Below are 18608 nucleotides of genomic sequence, written 5' to 3' on the forward strand. Positions count from 1 at the left end.
GCGATTCCACTGGCTGTTGACTAGGGTGGGACGCAAGCGTCCCAGGTTCCCAGACAGGCTAACGAAACACGGCTTGTAACAACAACAACAAAAAAATTGCAGTAAGCTTTAGTTGTCTTTTTGCACTGAGTCAATTCCTCACGCTGCTGTTTCCAACATCTTATCGTAGACCAAGCTCCCGTGCAGCAGCTCTATTTCCTTTTCCAACAGCCAGATCAATCGCCTTCAACTTGAAAGCTGCATCATATGCATTTCTCTGTGTCTTTGCCATGATGGGGGTGACAAAATGACTACCGTAATCAGAATGATGGGAAGTTTGAGAGCGCTCGATTTACATTTACATTTACATTTAAGTCATTTAGCAGACGCTCTTATCCAGAGCGACTTACAGATTTAATCTAAACAGCAAACAAAAAAGTTGTTTGACCTTAACCCGTTTGGCAATTTCATTGGTCTAATGAAAGCTTCATGCCGCCAAAAAACTGAGCACGTCACAGAATGTGTTTTTTTTGGAGAAAAGAAAATTAAAAGCGGGAAAAATCCATATATTAGCCGCGTCATTGTTTAAGCCGCGAGGTTCAAAGCGTGGGAAAAAAGTTGCGGCTTATAGTCCGGAAATTACGGTACTTAAATATGATCCCCAATTAGAGACAACGATGACCAGCTGCCTCTAATTGGGAATCATACAAAAAACCCAACATAGAAAAAAGAAACTAGAACACAACATAGAAAAAATAAACTAGATCACAACATAGAAAAAATAAACTAGATAAACCTCCCAGTCACGCCCTGATCTACTCTACCATAGAAAATAAGAGCCCTCTATGGTCAGGACATGACATCTGTCTTTTTGCTTTAAGGAATAGCCATGCTGTAAAGAAAAACTGTATGCTATAGGATTTGTGAGGTAAAGGCATAAAATAAGTATAGGCCTATTGGTTCTGTTGGTTGGCTCTTATTTTCTGAGGAATAGGCTATATAAAACGTTATCGGGGAACTTTTACTGTAACTGATAAAACTTACAATCACTCAAAAATATTATTGAATATTAGCCTAAAGATGTCTAATATGATGAAGACCATCAATCCACTATTTTGTCTATGTATCAATCAATCCAACATTTTGTCTATCAATCTATCAATCAATCCACATGTTTAAAAAATGTCAGGTAGTCATAATATAATACCCTATGTGTCTGACATCTCTTAATAATAAAGTAGTTTGTTGTTTGGAATATACATGATACTGTTTAGTTGTTTACAGCAAACTGCTTGAATTCATGTCCTCTTCATTTAGGTCTATACTGGCACTGCTGCCTTATGGGTGAGCTACTGTCATGTATGGATGTGTTGTTATGTTGAGAACAGTGGAGGCTCCTCAGAGGAGGAAGGGAAGGACCATCCTCCTCAGTGAATTTCATAAAAATAAAAATAGTAGAACATTAAAAAGGTTATCCTTTTTAGATAAAACTACACTAAATATATTCACGTCACCAAATAATTGATTAAAACACACTGTTTTGCAATGAAGGTCTACAGTAGCTTCAACAGCACTCTGTAGGGTAGCACCATGGTGTAGCCGGAGGACAGCTAGCTTCCGTCCTCTGGGTAAATTGCCTTCAATACAAAATTATGACAACTTCCACCCAATCGAAGGATCAGAGAATGATCTAGTACTGAAAGGATAAGCTACAGCTAGCTAGTACTGCAGTGCATAAAATGTGGTAAGTAGTTGACTCAAAGACAGAGAAAGACAATAGTTTAACAGTTTTTAACAAATTCATTTATTAAAATATTAAGGAGAAGCAAGAGAGAGCGAGAGATATTTTGTATTTTTTTAACTTTCACTTTCACTTACTTAGCTAGCAAATGCCGCTAGCTAGCTAGTTTAGCCTACTGAAACACCCGGCTCAAACAGAGGGATGCTATGTTACCTAGCTGACTATGACGTGACCTTCCTGTCTGGGTTGGCGCCCCCCTTGGGCTGTGCCGTGGCGGAGATCATTGTGGGCTATACTCGGCCTTGTCTCAGGATGGTAAGTTTGTTGACGATATCCCTCTAGTGGTGTGGGGGCTGTGCTTTGGCAAAGTGGGTGGGGTTATATCCTGCCTGTTTGGCCCTGTCCGGGGATATCATCGGACGGGGCCACAGTGTCTCCCGACCCCTCCTGTCTCAGCCTCCAGTATTTATGCTGCAGTAGTTTATGTGTCGGGGGGCTAGGGTCAGTTTGTTATATCTGGAGTATTTCTCCTGTCTTATCCGGTGTCCTGTGTGAATTTAAGTATGCTCTCTCTAATTCTCTCTCTCTTTCTCTCTCGTTCTCTCTTTTTCACTCTTCTTTCTCTCACTCGGAGGACCTGAGCCCTAGGACCATGCCTCAGGACTACCTGGCCTAATGACTCTTTGCTGTCTCCAGTCCACCTGGCCGTGCTGCTGCTCCAGTTTCAACTGTTCTGCCTGCGGCTATGAAACCCTGACCTGTTCACCGGACATGCTACCTGTCCCAGACCTGCTGTTTTCAACTCTCTAGAGACAGCAGGAGCGGTAGAGATACTCTGAATGATCGGTTAAGAAAAGCCAACTGACATTTACTCCTGAGGTGCTGACCTGTTGCACCCTGGACAACCACTGTGATTATTATTACTTGACCCTGCTGGTCATCTATGAACATTTGAACATCTTGGCCATGTTCTGTTATAATCTCCACCCGGCACAGCCAGAAGAGGACTGGCCACCCCTCATAGCCTGGTTCCTCTCTAGGTTTCTTCCCAGGTTCTGGCCTTTCTAGGGAGTTTTTCCTTGCCACTGTGCTTCTATACCTGCATTGCTTGCTGTTTGGAGTTTTAGGCTGGGTTTCTGTACAGCACTTTGTGACATCAGCTGATGTAAGAAGGGCTTTATAAATACATTTGATTGATTGACTAACCAACACAAACACTGGAACTCTTCCAAGTCAAGGTAAGCTTTAGATTTTATTAATTTATTGCCACCGGGGTCCACTGGTGTAACTGCTAAACTGCTTACTAAACTGCTTACTGACTGTACACTAACGTTACTGCATGATTGTATTGTGTTTACTAATGTGTTAGTTCTATTAGCTATGTTGACTATGACGTTACTTTAGCTATTATGGTGACAATGATGTAGGCTGTGTGTAGTGGTTATAGTTTGTTTTGGAAAGTATTTTTCACCTGGTCCCATACAGCTAATGCATTAAAGTCCACAAGTGAAAAAGAAAATGTGAGAGGAGGAGAGCGCATAGATGTGAGAAGGAATACAACGTGGCTGCTATGAAAGTGAACTGTGTTAACGTGTGATCAGTGGTGTATTCATTCCACCGATTCTATTGAAAAACGTTTCTTAAATGGAACGAAACAGGGATAAACATACCTGAATTTGTCCAATAGAAACTCTCATTTGCAACTGTTAGACTAATGATTACACCCTAGATGAGCTAAATGCAGGTAAGACTATGCAATGCGGTATCGAATGTGCCACTGTCTGTCATCTTAAATTTTTATTTTCGACCTGTGTGCAACTACGTTGTAAACTTTCATTCATAGGTTAGGTTGTAGCAACTTCATGATTGGTATAGGGAAAATTCTACTATCATGTACAGTAGTAGCCTGGATCTATCAATGTTACATTGAACTGAGTGAATGGAGTATGAATAACAGTAATCCAATATGCTGTAATAGAAAAGGCCATGCTAATGAAAATTATATATATTTTTTTTTATTGTCCTCCCTCATCTTAAATAGCACTGACTGCCACTGGATGAGAAGCCAGTTTGGGTTGCTTTGCTGTGCAACATGCTAAAGTGTTCTACCAAGATTCCGACCCAAACACTTATTTCCACAGGGGGAAAAAAACATCTTTATTAATATCTTTAAAAATGTATGTGAACAATACTAGACAAAATATGTACAACAAGCAATCATCTGTTAGATCCTAAAATACAAATCCAAGTACCTAGTTCTATATAAAACTAACATTTTGCCTTAACGTTACATTCACTCTCCTCTCTTTGCCACAGACTCAATAATTAATACAAATACAGTTAGACATCCGCCACAATTGTTGTCTGCTATAAACAAGTAAAGGCAACAGCATAAACTTAGATCAGGACAGAAATTGACCAGACGAGAAATTAATAATGAGCATGATGCAAATCAGGTCTAGCACAATGCTATGTACACATTCTCTTGGCATACAGCAAAATGGCCTGCTAAAACTCTCTCCTTCTAGTCTGAAAATACACTCTGTAGGTCATGTATCAAAAATAGATATGTACAAGTAGTATAAACAAAATAATTACAAGACATTACCTCACAAGAACTACTTGCACGAATGGTAGTGAGTTACAAACTCAAAACTAAAATCACTTCTGTATTTACATCATGAGTGACGCAGATCAGGTCCGGTGACACCTTCCTGACTTGTTTAAAGAATAAAAATCAATTTAGCTGCAAGGTACACTTGGTGGGTGAAGAGGGAGCAATGGATTTTGTGACTGCTCTGGTCAACATAAACCAGAGACGTATTTGGTAGCGTTCTAGTCTAAAGGACGGTCTGCTGCAGTTTCAGTTTCCTCCTCCAGTGACAGGTTCACAACACGTAGAAACTCAAGCAGCATCTACAGGGGCTTCGTTACAATTCTTACATTCATTACAGACCGATATGCGCAAAGGGCAGGTCCGAATGGCTGGGGGCTGTGCTGTCTGCGCATCACATTCTGGGTTTAACTCTGAGATTAAACAGAAGTGCAGAGAAACCATCCCCACGGTAAGTCTCACCCTCAAACACTTTTGTCATGTCCTTGTGTAGACCATCTCTTTACAGTTACTCAGAACTTTGCAACAGGTCATATTTGAGCCTCTAAAGGGACTGAGCTTCAGTGCTGACTGGCTCCAAGGCTCCTCTCAGTGTATGGTTGCTAGCTTGGAGGGCGGTGGCTACTGTGTTTGTGTGTAACAGTTGCTGTTTGCTCTCAAAGGGAGAATGTGGGCTGAGGGGTGAAACAGCTGCTTGCTGGTGCTCTCGTCTTTGTTTTCCCATTCCCAGGATGCCTTCCAGCAGGCGATTCATTCAACACCAAATGTTCATAGAGTAGGGTGCAAACACAAAAGTGTATCAGTCTTTGGATTCAAAGTTCATGGGGGGGACTTGCTTTAAAGCTTGGAAGAGAGCTGGTGAATCCATAGGTGTCTGGTGGTGTGCCGGGGAACCTGGCCTGGGCGACATTACCAGGTTTTGGGGTAGTTTCTCTGGAGACAAGCTGGCTGCAGAGCCACTCATGCCTGGGTACAAAAGGGGCATGCCCCCTTGGTACCAGCACTTCTCCAGCATGGGCCATGCTGCAGCCATTTGGGGGATGAGGTAGAAGGGCATGCAGAGTGGGGTCTGGTGTTGGGAGAAGCTCATGTAGCTTCCGTGGCTGCTGACCACCTGTCCAGAGGAAGATTCATCCTCTGAGGAGTCAGCTCTTAACCTCTTGACCTGGGGCTCATCACCCTCCTGCTTGATGCCACCTCCTGCCATCCTCTCAGCCACATCATACTTGACCTCCCCCTCCTTGCCGTAGCAGCTTGTGCGTTGGCCTTTGGGGTCCCGTTTCTCGTGTTCCCCTCCATAGCCGCTGTCAGTGTCTGTGTCACTGCCACTCTGCTCCCCATGTCCGTGGGGGTATGTCCTTTGAATGACAGACACAAAGTTCTTGGCTTTACCCTCGTTGCCCTTAGGCGGATGACCAGCAGGCTTTTCCATGCTCTCGACGGGTTTGTGGGTAGACTCTTCTGGCTGGGGCCTGGGTGGACTCTGGAGCACCTCTGATGCTACTTTCTGGAGATGGCTGATCATGTGGGAGGGGGTCAGTTGGTCTTTGCTGCTCTCCTGGTTAGCCAGGTACTGAAGGACCTCCTTAGCACAGACGTGGAAACCAAGGCGGAACATCTCCTCACTGTTCTCTGAGCTAACACTGCTCTGATCACCTGTGAGAAACAAAGTCATATCAGATATATTCAATAATACTACAGTTTTGGCAATGAAACCACCATCTCGATGGTATGTCAATAATAACTAATACTATTGATCGGGGGAATAGGGTGTCGCCCATAATAAAATGAAACAGTGTATATCACGGTGTCGAACTTACTGATTTGCATGCCATTCTGCAATGCAATGATTTTCTGCTGCTGCTGATCCAGGAGAGTGCTCAGGGCTTTCACATGCTTCAGGGTGAGTTCCAACACCACAGCTTTCTCCAAATGGCCCAATGTCTAAAACAGGAAAACCTTCCATAAGCATGTTGATCTTTCTTATGTAACAGTTTCAGCAGCTGAACAAAGGACAAACCACCACAGGGGGAAGGCAGGGAATCCGCACACACCAACATTCAAACACAATGCAATAAATATAACTTAAAAGCATAGTTGATCAATGTACTATTTATGTAATATGTATTGTTTTTAAAGTCTTTGTGTCAATATGTGTAGCCAGTTAAATCAATTAATTATAATTAGCCAAACTTTTCAGTATGATGATATGAACAATTATTGATATAATAATATTAATAAAAATAATAAAACACATTTACAAAAGGCAACAGTAAACACGTTGTTCCCCACAAATGATGCAGATTTCAGTTAATTACTATAGCTCCCGTCTTGGGCCAATCAATCAGTGTAATTTTGTAAATGACGGATCTCTATGGCAAAACGCATAATTCACCCACGTTTTGTCATCATCGGCCCCGTGCTGTCTAAGATATCGCGTTTAAATACGATCGAACGAACCGACAGAGACAGATCCACAGTTCCCTCCCGATTTCATCGTGGGGGATAATTATGAGAAAAAAAATCGAATAATAACTTTCCTTTGTCATATCAGGCAAAATGTTTGAATTAAATGTCAGACTAATCAAGGCGTTGATTCGACCAAACAAATCAAACATGAACCAGATGGCGCTAGACCTTTTGCATTGCTATTACATCGTCAGTACACATGAAATTCGTACTCACTGCAAGTTTAAGATGTTCTGGCAATAAATCCTTCAGTTGGGCAATGCATTCATTGATTCTGTCACGTCTTTTCTTCTCAATCAATCGGTGGGGTAACTTGTATGACTCCTGAGGGAAAACATGCATACATTTGTGAGTCAATGTGTAAGATATATTCAATATGGAATAAGAATGAATATATTACCAAAGATGAACATTTTGTTTTAAACTAAATGAACAAAATGTTTAAAGTAAAGAACTGTAGCATACCTTACTGTCTTCCCCGCGCTTCAACCCCCGTCGGGGTTTGAACACGTACATTGGGAAATCCATTCTATAGGACAATGAGAATAAAATATTGATAAGAAATCATGCTTATTTATTTATTTACACAACAATACCAGGTTGTTTTGCAATGTTATAATGCATAAATTGCCAGCTGTTTCTGGGGACTTACCCTTGCATGTCTGCCATCTCCAGCAACTGGTGTTTTACCATACAAGGTGGAGGTTGTGCACTTGTAATCCTCTCCATTTTGCGTCTTTATTAAATCCAAATATTTGTCTTCAAAAAATTCAACCTTAAAAATAGGCTTCTTCAGATCTGTTTCAATAGTCAGCAAATATTGTAATTTAAGAAATAAATATTTGTCTTCTTCTTCTTGCTATTATTGTTATGATCTTCTATTCAATAGCTAACACTTTTTCTATAAAGAATAATCTTTCAACAGGCTGTTGCTTTGCAGACTGTCAATGTGATGGTGTCACTCTGAGATCCAAGCACAGCAATGGTTTAGTAGCTCTACTCCCGGGTAAATGTGTGAGAGGGGTGGTTTGGTCTACGTGTTAAATAAACCCTGTGACAAGACAGTCTCTCCGTTGGAGAGCTGACCTACCTCCGTCACATGAGCCTCACGTGTTGGACGGCGCTTCCAACCCATCCCCTTTCTGTGCGATCTGCACGAGAATGGCCCTCCCTCTTATTCTAGCGGGCTGGGTTTATGCATCATTGGCTGTGTCACGTGTACCACCATGCTACAGCTACGCCACGAGACTTTAAAACAACTCTAGGCGGAACGTGCAAGTCGACCATGTTTACTAGATAGAGAGTGGGGAGAATTCCTTCCATACACATTAAAGCCCAATCGATTTGTTCTTTATGAAGGCTACTGGCATGTTGTACATTCTGCCAACTGTACTTTCATGTACAACTTCAATATGCAGAATAATGACATAGGCCTATACACTGAGTGTACAAACATTAGGCACCAGTTTCCTCTTTCCATTACGTATACTGACCAGGCGAATCCAGGTTAAAGCTTTGATCCCTTATTGATGTCACTTTAAATCCATTTCAGTCAGTGTAGATACAACGGAGGAGACAGGTTAAAGGAGGATTTTTAAGCCTTGAGAAAATTGAGACAAGGATTGTTTATGTGTGCCATTCAGAGGGTGAATGGGCAAGACAAACTATTTAAGTGCCTTTGAACAAGGTATGGTAGGTAGTAGGTGGTTTGTGTGTCAAGAACTGCAATGCTGATGTTTTTTTCACACTCAACAGTTCCCCATGTGTATCAGTCTTCCCTGTGGCTCAGTTGGTAGAGTATGGTGTTTGCAATGTCATCATGGTGTGTGCAACGCCATGGTTGTGGTTTTGATTCCCACGGGGGCCAGTCCAATTTTTTTTTTTTTAAATGTATGTATTCACTACTGTAAGTCCCTCTGGATAAGAGCGTCTGCTAAATCACTAAAATGTAAATGTATCAAGAATGGTCCACCACCCAAAGGACATCCATCCGACTTGACACAACTTTGTGAAGCATTGGAATCAACATGGGCCTGGAATGCTTTCGACCTTGTCGATGCCCTGACGAATTGAGGCTGTTCTGAGGGCAAAAGGGGGTGCAAATCTATATTATGAAGGTTTATAACTTATTATAGGACAGTGGGGAATTGGAAAGTGCATAGCCACAGGAAGTAGGGGTGCTGAGGCACCCCCTGATAATTACAAATACAAATAAATACAAATATGTGAACTAGGCCTTTATTGTGACTGTATGATTGAACAAAAATACTATATATTTTTTTTACTTATTCTTTAAAAAAAAATGTAAGGAAAGTAGGTGAGACCTTCTTTGGCTAAATGTGATTACAATTGAGAAAACATCCACAGAAAGTAATTTGCAGGGAAGAACACACATTTCCATTCTGGTGTAGCCTCCTATTCAATTTGTGTGAGTGTGAAAGTTAAAATAACAATGTATGTTTTGTTTACACTATTATGTTTAGTAGGTTTTCAATTATAGGTTTAGATAAAGCCTATATACATGTAGGCCTATGTCCATGGCAAAAATCCCCAATAAACCAAACCACCCAACCCAATAGTACAGTCAATAATGTATGTAGGCTATTACATAATAATACAATAATAACACACGTAATGCCACGTGGGAGTAATTATTTGGTGGCACATTGCCTGGTTTATTTTCTCCAAGGTGTTCTGTATTCTTGCATGTGCCAATAGGCTCAGAATTGACATGGTGTCCACACACTACCCATTTGCGTGTGCACGTGCACCTGCGGAGGGATGAGTCTTGATGCTGTAGATCGGTTTGTTGTTGCCGGCTGCACCAAGGTGTCACGTTGAGCTCCTCATGGCCACGCGGACAGAGACCAGAGGTGATTTAAGATCGCTTGAATGTTTACTACGGTGTGGAACAGTTTGTACTGAACGTCACATTTCCCCAAAAAGTTATTGAACAGCATGAGGTACGTTTGCTCCAGTTTGATGGGAGAGGCAAGGTATGGCTTGAAGCAATGAGTGACGTATTTAAAGAGCAGTGGCCATTCTGACAGCATTTCCCAACCCAGAACCTCCTCGTTTTTCAACTGATCGTTCAGTACAGCATCGTTTCCATTCAATTGAATGTTCCAGATTGTAAAAACTTACAGAACAAAGCCCTGATCCCTGCTGTCATACACTATAGAGCTGAGACATAGAGAAAGTACTCATCATGGATATAACCGTTTTAGCATGAACATTGCCATTGAGGGCTTCCACCATTTTAAAGTAGTCAAAGTAGTCAACTGAGTGGGGATTCCTATGGGTGGTAGCCTCAGTAGCACTGCCCATGCTGTCACAGATGCTATAATAGAGTACCACAGTATGAGTCATAATACCCATAAAACCTAGCGGTCAAACAAGGAAATGGTTCCAATCTGTTTTCCACCATTCATTTCTCCCATAAGGGATTTTAGAAACACTTAAAATAAGGGATGTATTTCGTGTAGGCTTAACCTGGCGTGACATTTTGATAACCATGTAAATCTCTCTAGGATAAGGTGACTTTTATCAATATATTTGCCTGTATTTGATTTGATTTGTATTTACCCCCCAAAAATGAAATGCTAATTAGCTGCTAATGATGATGATCTGGACAAGCCTGCCGAATCGAGGCAAAGGTAAGAATCTCTAGATTAACTATCAATTTTTATATTTTTATTTATTTTTTAGGGGGTAGATCAGCTTTAATATTGCGGATTGTAGCTTCTAATGTTAGCTACATTTAGTAATGAATAAATTAACATTTCTTTAAATTCACAAGTCTGAACTGTCTTGCGCAAGTTTTAAATTGACACAATACCTGTTAGCAAAGGTGTCAGATAGATATGACATGCAGGAGCTTGCAGGGATTTGTAGTCTTGCTTGATGTCTACTTTGATGCTAATTATCATTTTTGAATCTGAGAGTAAATAGAGCCAAATATATTGATAAAAGTCACCTTGTCCGAGAGAAATTTACATGGTTATCAAAACGTCACACCAGGGTAAGCCCACATGAAACATAGCCCTTATTTTAAAGTGGTTCAAAAATTCACTATGGGAAAAATGAATGGTGGAGAAACGATTGGAACCATTTCCCTGTTTGGTTTTATGGGTATTATGACGCCTCTACGGTGGGGCTCTATGGCACGGATATAAAGATGAGTCCTCTATTTCTATGAGCTGAGCGTGCCTGTCTGCCTAGTGGCCACACAGCATACACACTTACAGTATGTCCCCAGCAATGACAACATATTTTCATGGACATTAATTGTAAATAGCCTAGTAGACTAATACTGTAAGATGTGCACATGTCTGGACGATATACAGTGCATTCAGAAAGGATTATGAATTTTGTTACGCTACAGCCTTATTCTAAAATTGATTACATCGTTTTTTCCCCCTCATCAATCTATACACAATACCCCATAATGACAGAGCAAAAACAGGTTTTTAGAAATGTTTGCAAATTTATTACAAATAAAAAAACAGAAATATCACATATAAATAAGTATTCAGACCTTTTACTCAATAGTTTGTTGAAGGACCTTTGGCAGCAATTACAGCCTTGAGTCTTCTTGGGCATGACACTACAAGCTTGGCACACCTGTATTTGGGGAGCTTCTCCCATTCTTCTCTGCAGATCCTCTCAAGCACTGTCAGGTTGGATGGGGAGCGTTGCTGCACAGCTATTTTCAGGTCTCTCCAGAGATGTTCGATTGGGTTCAAGTCCAGGCTCTGGCTGAGCCACTCAAGTACATTCAGATACTTGTCCCAAAGCCACTCCTGCATTGTCTCGGCTGTGTGCTTAGAGTTGTTGACCTGTTGGAAGGTGAACCTTCACCCCAGTCTGAGGACCTGAGCGCTATGGAGCAGGTTTTCTTCAAGGATCTCTCTGTACTTTTCTCTGTTCATCTTTCCCTCGATACTTACTAGTCTCCCAGTCCCTGCCGCTGAAAAACTTCCCCACAGCATGATGCAGCCACCACCATGCTTCACCGTAGGGATGGTGCCAGGGTTCCTCCAGACGTGACACTTGGCATTCAGGCCAAAGAGTTCAATCTTGGTTTCATTAGACCAGAGAATCTTGCTTATCATGGTCCGAGAGTACTTTAGGTGCCTTTTGGCAAACTCCAAGCGGGCTGTCATTTGCTTTTTACTGAGGAGTGGCTTCCATCTGGCCACTCTACCATAAAGGCCTGATTGATGTAGTGCTGCAGAGATGGCTGTTCTTCTGGAAGGTTCTCCCATCTCCACAGAGGAACTCTAGAGCTCTGTCAGAGTGACCAACGCCCTCCTCCCCCGATTGCTCAGTTTGGCAGGGCGTCCAGCTCTAGGAAGAGTCTTGCTGGTTCCAAACTTATTCTATTTAAGAATGATGGAGGCCATTGTGTTCTTGGGGACCTTCAATACTGCAGAAATGTTTTGGTACCGTTCCCTGATCTGTGCCTGGACAAAATCCTATCTCGGATCTCTACAGACAATTCCTTCGACCTCATGGCTTGGTTTTTGCTCTGTCATGAACTGTCAACTCTGGGACCTTATATAGACAGGTGTGTGCCTTTCCAAATCATGTCCGATCAATTGAATTTACTACAGGTGGACTCCAATCAAGTTGTAGAAACATCAAGGATGAATAAAAGAAACAGGATTCTCCTGAGCTCAATTTCGAGTCTCATAGCAAAGGGTCTGAATAGTTATGTAAATAAGGCATAGTTTTTTTTATACATTTGCAAAAATGTCCAAAAAACTGTTTTTGCTCTGTCATTATTGGGTGTTGCGTGTAGATTGATGAGGGGAAAAATGTATTTTATCCATTTTAGAATAAGGCTGTAACGTAACAAAATGTTCAAAAAGTCAAGCAGTCTGAATACTTTCCAAATGCACTGTATCCTGCTTGAGAAGGTTTGACATAGGGAAATATGGAGCAAACCAGGTCTGTAATTTAGAGTCTAATAGCCTATTTAAAATAGGCAATGGTCTATTACAATATTTACTGTGCTTAGTGAAACTTTACACACTCCTTGCAGTTTGCTGTTTGCTGCCTAAAAATGTTCTTAAATGTTATCTTAAAATAGATCAAATGTGTTTTTTGTTCCTATTGATCTACTCCACAATTTCAAAGTGAAAGAAAAATTACAGAAAATTCGAGGTCTACGTCTTGACTGCGTATGTCTTCACACCCCAGAGTTAATAGCCTACTTGGTCGAAGCATTTTTGGCAGCTATTACAGCTGTGAATAATTTTGAATAAGATTCTACCAACTTTGCACAACTTTCAGGGCAAAATATATCCATATTTTTGTTGTTGTTGCATCGCTCAAGCTCAGTAAATTTGGTTGGGAATCATTGATGGACAGCAATATTGAAACTTTGTCTCAAATTTTCAAGTCAGGAACAGTCAACACCTCTTGGAAACCCACTGGGCACAGAGGTCAATTGGACGTACAGTACCAGTCAAAAGGTTGGACACACCTACTCATTTCCTTTAAAGTAAATTTGTAGAATTTACTTCCTTCTTAATGCATCTGAGCCAATCAGTTGTGTTGTGACAAGGTAGGGATGGTATACAGAAGATAGCCCTATTTGGTAAAAGACCAAGTCCATATTATGGCAAGAACAGCTCAAATAAGCAAAGAGCAACGACAGCCCATCATTACTTTAAGACGTGAAGGTCAGTCAATTCAGAACATTTCAAGAACTTTGAACGTTTCTTCAAGTGTAGTCGCAAAAACCATCAAGCGCTATGATGAAACTGGCTCTCATGAGAACTGCCACAGGAAAGGAAAACCCAGAGTAACCTCTGCTGCAGAGGATACGTTCAGTAAAGTTAACTGCACCCCAGAAATTGCAGCCCAAATAAATGCTTCACAGAGTTAAAGTAACAGACACATCTCAACATCAACTATTCAGACGAGACTGCGTGAATCAGGCATTCATGGTCGAATTGCTGCAAAGAAACCACTACTAACGGACACCAATAAGAAGAAGAGACTAGCTTGGGCCAAGAAACACAAGTCCACCTGTAGTATATTCAATTGATGATTGGACATGATTTAGAAAAGCACTCACCTGTCTATATAAGGTCCCACAGTTGACAGCGCATGTCAGAGCAAAAACCAAGCCATGAGGTCAAAGGAGTTGTCCATAGAGCTCGGAGATAGGATTGTGTCGTGGCACAGATCTGGGGAAGGGTACTAAAAAAAAAACTGCAGCATTGAAGGTCCCCAAGAACACAATGGCCTCCATCATTCTTAAATAGAAGAAGTTTGGAACAAGCAAGACTCTTCCTAGAGCTGGACGCCCTGCCAAACTGAGCAATCGTGGGATAAGGGCCTTGATCAGGGAGATGACCAAGAACCCAATGGTCACTCTGACAGATCTCCAGAGTTCCTCCGTGAAGATGGGAGAACCTTCCAGAAGAACAACCATCTCTGCAGCAGTCCATCAATCAGGCCTTTATGGTAGAGTGGCCAGACTGAAGGCACATGACAGCCCGCTTGGAGTTTGCCAAAAGGACTCTTAGACCATGAGAAACAAGATTCTCTGGTCTGATGAAACCAAGATTGAACTCTTTGGCCTGAATGCCAAGTGTCACGTGTCATCCCTACGGTAAAGCATGCTTGTGGCATGAGCATGCTGTGGCGATGTTTTTCAGAGGCAGAGTCTGGGAGTCAGGATCGAGGGAAAGATAAACAGAGAAAAGTACAGAGAGATCCTTGATGAAAACCTGCTCCAGAGCACTTAGGACCTCAGATTGGGGTTCACCTTCCAACAGGACAACAACTCTAAGCACACAGCCAAGACAACGCAGGAGTGGCTTTGGGACAAGTATCAGAATGTACTTGAGTGGCTCAGCCAGAGCCCGGACTTGTACCCGATCGAACATCTCTGGAGAGACCTGAAAATAGCTGTGCAGCAATGCTCCCCATCCAACCTGACAGAGCTTGAGAGGCTCTGCAGAGAAGAATGGGTGAAAATCCTACAAATACAGGTGTTCCAAGCTTGTAGTGTCATACCCAAGAAGACTCGAGGCTGTAATTGATGCCAAAGGTGCTTCAACAAAGCATTGAGTAAATGGTCTGAATACTTATGTAAATGTGATATTTCCATTTAAAAAAAAAAATACATTTGCAAACATTTCTAAAAACCTGTTTTTGCTTAGTCATAATGGACTATTATGTTTAGATTGATTTAATCCATTTTAGAATAAGATTGTAACGTAACAAAATGGGGGAAAAGTCAAGGGGTCTGAATACTTTCCCAATGCACTGTAAATAAATATTTAGCCTATATAATTAGTCACAAGTTCAGTAACCCCTAGGTATGTGGGGAATCCTGCAGGGAAGTCCCTCAATTAAGCTAGACACACCGTTTTAATTCCAGCCAATTACACACACTCCTTTTGTGACTGAGGTTGGCTATTCTGTAAACTTGTTTATGTTTGAGTCTACAGACACGCACTAGTCCATTTATCTTTCATTTAATATACTCCGTTTCTCTGAATAGCTACATTTCACCCAGTGAGGATGATATGACTCTGCAACACTTTCTGTTTTGATTTGTGCTCGTCTATGCACCAGCCTGGCACAATTGACAATTTATATATATTTTTAAATTAAGAAAGAAAAAAGGTGAAAACATTGTGTATTTGTTTGATTTACAACTGCACAGGACCAAGAAGAAAATAAAATCTCAACTGAAATTAAGATTTTTCACAAAAATGAACTAGACTACATTATTCACAATTCTAATTAATTTGGTTAGAGGCAAGTGATTCTCGTTAATGTGTAATCTATCTCACCTGTGGTAAATTGCAGGTGCCTACAGGGTTAAAAGTAGCCATACAACCAGTTTAGAAAAAACATAACATTCTGCTCCATTGACCTCCCTTGAAAAAGTGCAAGGTTGCCAGTATTTGACTGGAACTCTATACTGTGTATAAATCCCTCAATATTTGTGACAATACTTACAAAGAGTTGAATACAAATTAAGTAATATTTTCTATAACAAAAGCAGACACTGTAGAAGTAGGTGAAAAAACTGGGGGGAAATGATGACCTTTGCAGCTGGATTTTGCAATGGACTACAAAACTGGAATACAGCTTTCCTTCAACATTTGATACAAAGTAACTGATTATCAAGCTAAAGTCAATACCTCTTCAAGACACTGGCCAGATGTGTATCTATGGACACATATTTACAAATTCAATAATTAGATCCATAATATTCACCTCAAAAAATACAAAAAAACATTTTTTAATTGTGAAAAGTTTGAAGGCCGTTGGGCTCTCTGCTAACTACAAAGCTGACTTGCTAGTTGTATAGAACATTTCAAAGTAGTTCCACCCACAGATAGAAACGAACCATGCAAATAAACCCATTACGCTGCAACTTGAGGTTAAACAGAGTACACTTCCTATACAGAATTGAGTCACTGTAAAATGTATAGAATGCCTATAGGCCTTATGAATTAAAAGCAGATGTAGGCAGCATCTGTGATTTATCTCAACCACAACATTTCCTATATAGTAGCCCAGTAGCCTACTGTGTAGTGACAAGATTCAATGGTGGATATAAAGGAGAATTACATACTGTATATTTTATTAAATAATTCTACATTATTTTACAATTCTGACAGTACTTAACTATTTTAAATTAGTCCTTTGAACATTCATTTCCAGTAACACCGCTTTAAATTCCATATTACCTTTCTGAAAACGTAGGTCCCTATACGACAACAATGGCTTAAGCGACAAAGTAAAAAAAAACTGAAATGAATTGAACAAAGTATTAAACAGCAGAACTGAGAACTCAACAGCTGTGCTGAACGATAAAACAATGAAAAACACAATGACTTTGTGACAAGTAGGTAATCAGTAGCCAAATATACATCTTAAAGGGACAAATGGCACATATGATAGGTGTATATTTAAAACATGACAAACCTGGACGATAGACGCTAATAATATTTAGTGCAATAAAATGTGGAAAGATTAACAAATCATGACAGCTTGGTCATATTTTAACATATTACATTTGTTTGGATGAAATGTCCTAACACCTCCCACTACCCCAGTTTAATAAGAAAGCAAATATCATAAAATAGTACAACAAGGTAGGACACATTCTTATTCGCAGAAAGGAAGCCGAAAACACGACCTATACTTGCTCTCAGACAATACTATATCTCTATTAAGCGTATTAAATACTTTTTATGAAACATTCTGAAAGAAATAAAACAAGTAAAATCAGAAAAGCAAGAACAACGCATGTAACTTCATCTGTCCAACCAACTCCTATTCTACATGGAAGAATTTCCATATGTGAAGTCTAACAACAGGTCCCCATTTAATTTGAAGCAAAAATAATAAAAAATAAAGCTCCCATTTGAAAATGTTTTCTGTCCCTATTAAATAAGGCATGACTTAAAGAACAACTTAAATTCATACACCAAGGAGGTGGTTGCATATTTAAGTAGTGATATTGCACAAAATACAAAAATAAGACATTAAATACTGCTTGCTATACCAGTAGTATGTACAAAAAGATGTTTCTTTCCATGTCTCTCAGTGCCATCTTCACGTTGGACTACCTATTCCTGTGTCCGGTACAGCGCTGCTGTATTTCAAGTTCACCCAGTAAAGGCCATGTAATGGGAATTCACTTTCGTTTCTACATAGAAAACATTTGGCACCAATCCCAAATGGCCTGGGAAAAAGATGGGGTGTCTGGGTGTGGTGAGTGTTCTTGTTGGAGTTATACCTTTGTGGGCAAACCTACACATCACAATTATATGACTAGCTATGTCAGTGTATTCCCTACTGTTACACTTCACACTCACACTCGGGTAGCTACAGTATGAAGGTGGGAGGGACCACTAAGTGAAGATTCTGCACTCTGTTCTCTATGCAAACACAAAGCAGGAGTAGAAGTGGGTCTTCCTGGGTCTTGTGGATGGGTTGGGGGCATCCTCAGCCTCACGCAGGTTGCTGGGGGTTGGCGTGTTGAGGATGCTGAGGATGACCCAACAGTCCAATTCTCTGTTTCTGCTTCCTTTGCTCTGTCATCTAGAGGACAACACACGGGACAGGAGCTGGGTTATTTGCTCAACTCTAGTTTTCTGTATCTGTACCTCCGCTGCTCTGTCACATCTACTGGTGGGTTAAAGGTTGTCGGTGTCTGACACTTACCTCCAAATAAGCTGATGCTAAGTTTCTTTTTCAGATAAAGTAAAAACTGTCCGTGCCTGCAAATGCTGCACAGCAATGAAGTGAAATCTTTTGAGTTTAACGGGAGGGTTTCAGTGTTTCATCTGAAACGTATCCTTCTACCCTTTCAGAATGTCATCTTGTCTAACAACAGTAAACCACAGTAAGCAAACAACCAGCAGTGAAACCCAAGTAAAATAATTTTTTACTTTCAAGTCAGGCTCATGAGAGATAATGAAAGATGTTGGCTTTCATGGCACTAGGGACAACATCAGTTTTAAATACACTGAAGTATTAAAACAAACAAAACAAGTTTCCTAAAAAAGATTTCGCAATCTTAATATTGCAAACATTCAATGGCAAAGGCAATACAAATACCCTCACAAACGCTGTTGGTCATGAGATGAGCGTTATAAAGGAATTAATTATTAGATGTTGGGAAGTGCTAGAAAGAGCAGCATTAAAGTTTGTGAGAGAGCTGTGGGGGTGGCCATTGGCTAAACTCAGTTACAGTAGAATGCGACTCTTTATTTGTGCCACAGCAAACTAATTAAATCAATTTTCGTTGGAATTATGTAA

At 40.6% G+C, this 18608-nt stretch overlaps 2 protein-coding genes across 11 annotated transcripts in view; both read right to left on the reverse strand.

The window, feature by feature from the left end:
* Nucleotides 1-3852: 3852 nt before the first annotated feature.
* LOC115150858 (class E basic helix-loop-helix protein 40) lies at nt 3853-7852 on the reverse strand. Its single transcript, XM_029694604.1, has 5 exons — nt 7456-7852; nt 7269-7332; nt 7020-7127; nt 6155-6278; nt 3853-5990 (listed from the first exon to the last, which is right to left on the reverse strand). Exons 1-5 carry the CDS (start codon nt 7530-7532, stop codon nt 5134-5136), a joined length of 1230 nt encoding a protein of 409 aa, XP_029550464.1. The 5' UTR covers nt 7533-7852; the 3' UTR covers nt 3853-5133.
* Nucleotides 7853-16395: 8543 nt separating this feature from the next.
* Nucleotides 16396-18608, reverse strand: part of LOC115150859 (inositol 1,4,5-trisphosphate receptor type 1) — a 135928-nt gene continuing 133715 nt past the window's right edge. For all 10 annotated transcript variants that reach the window (XM_029694615.1, XM_029694610.1, XM_029694607.1 and 7 more), the window contains one exon: nt 16396-17888. In XM_029694615.1, the coding sequence (XP_029550475.1) occupies nt 17799-17888 (90 nt within the window). In that variant the 3' untranslated portion in view covers nt 16396-17798. The remainder of the gene's footprint in view (nt 17889-18608) is intronic.

This window comes from Salmo trutta, chromosome 16, assembly GCF_901001165.1.
Source record: "Salmo trutta chromosome 16, fSalTru1.1, whole genome shotgun sequence".
Lineage (NCBI taxonomy): Eukaryota > Metazoa > Chordata > Actinopteri > Salmoniformes > Salmonidae > Salmo > Salmo trutta.

Excerpts from the sequence above, each read along its gene's own strand:
- LOC115150858 (XM_029694604.1), bottom strand. The coding sequence starts at position 7,532 with ATGGAGAGGATTACAAGTGCACAACCTCCACCTTGTATGGTAAAACAC. Across the intron at positions 7,128-7,268 it reads AGCGCGGGGAAGACAGTAAG|GAGTCATACAAGTTACCCCA; the intron begins GTATGCTACAGT and ends GTTTTCCCTCAG. Across the intron at positions 6,279-7,019 it reads CAGAACATCTTAAACTTGCA|ACATTGGGCCATTTGGAGAA; the intron begins GTGAGTACGAAT and ends TTCCTGTTTTAG.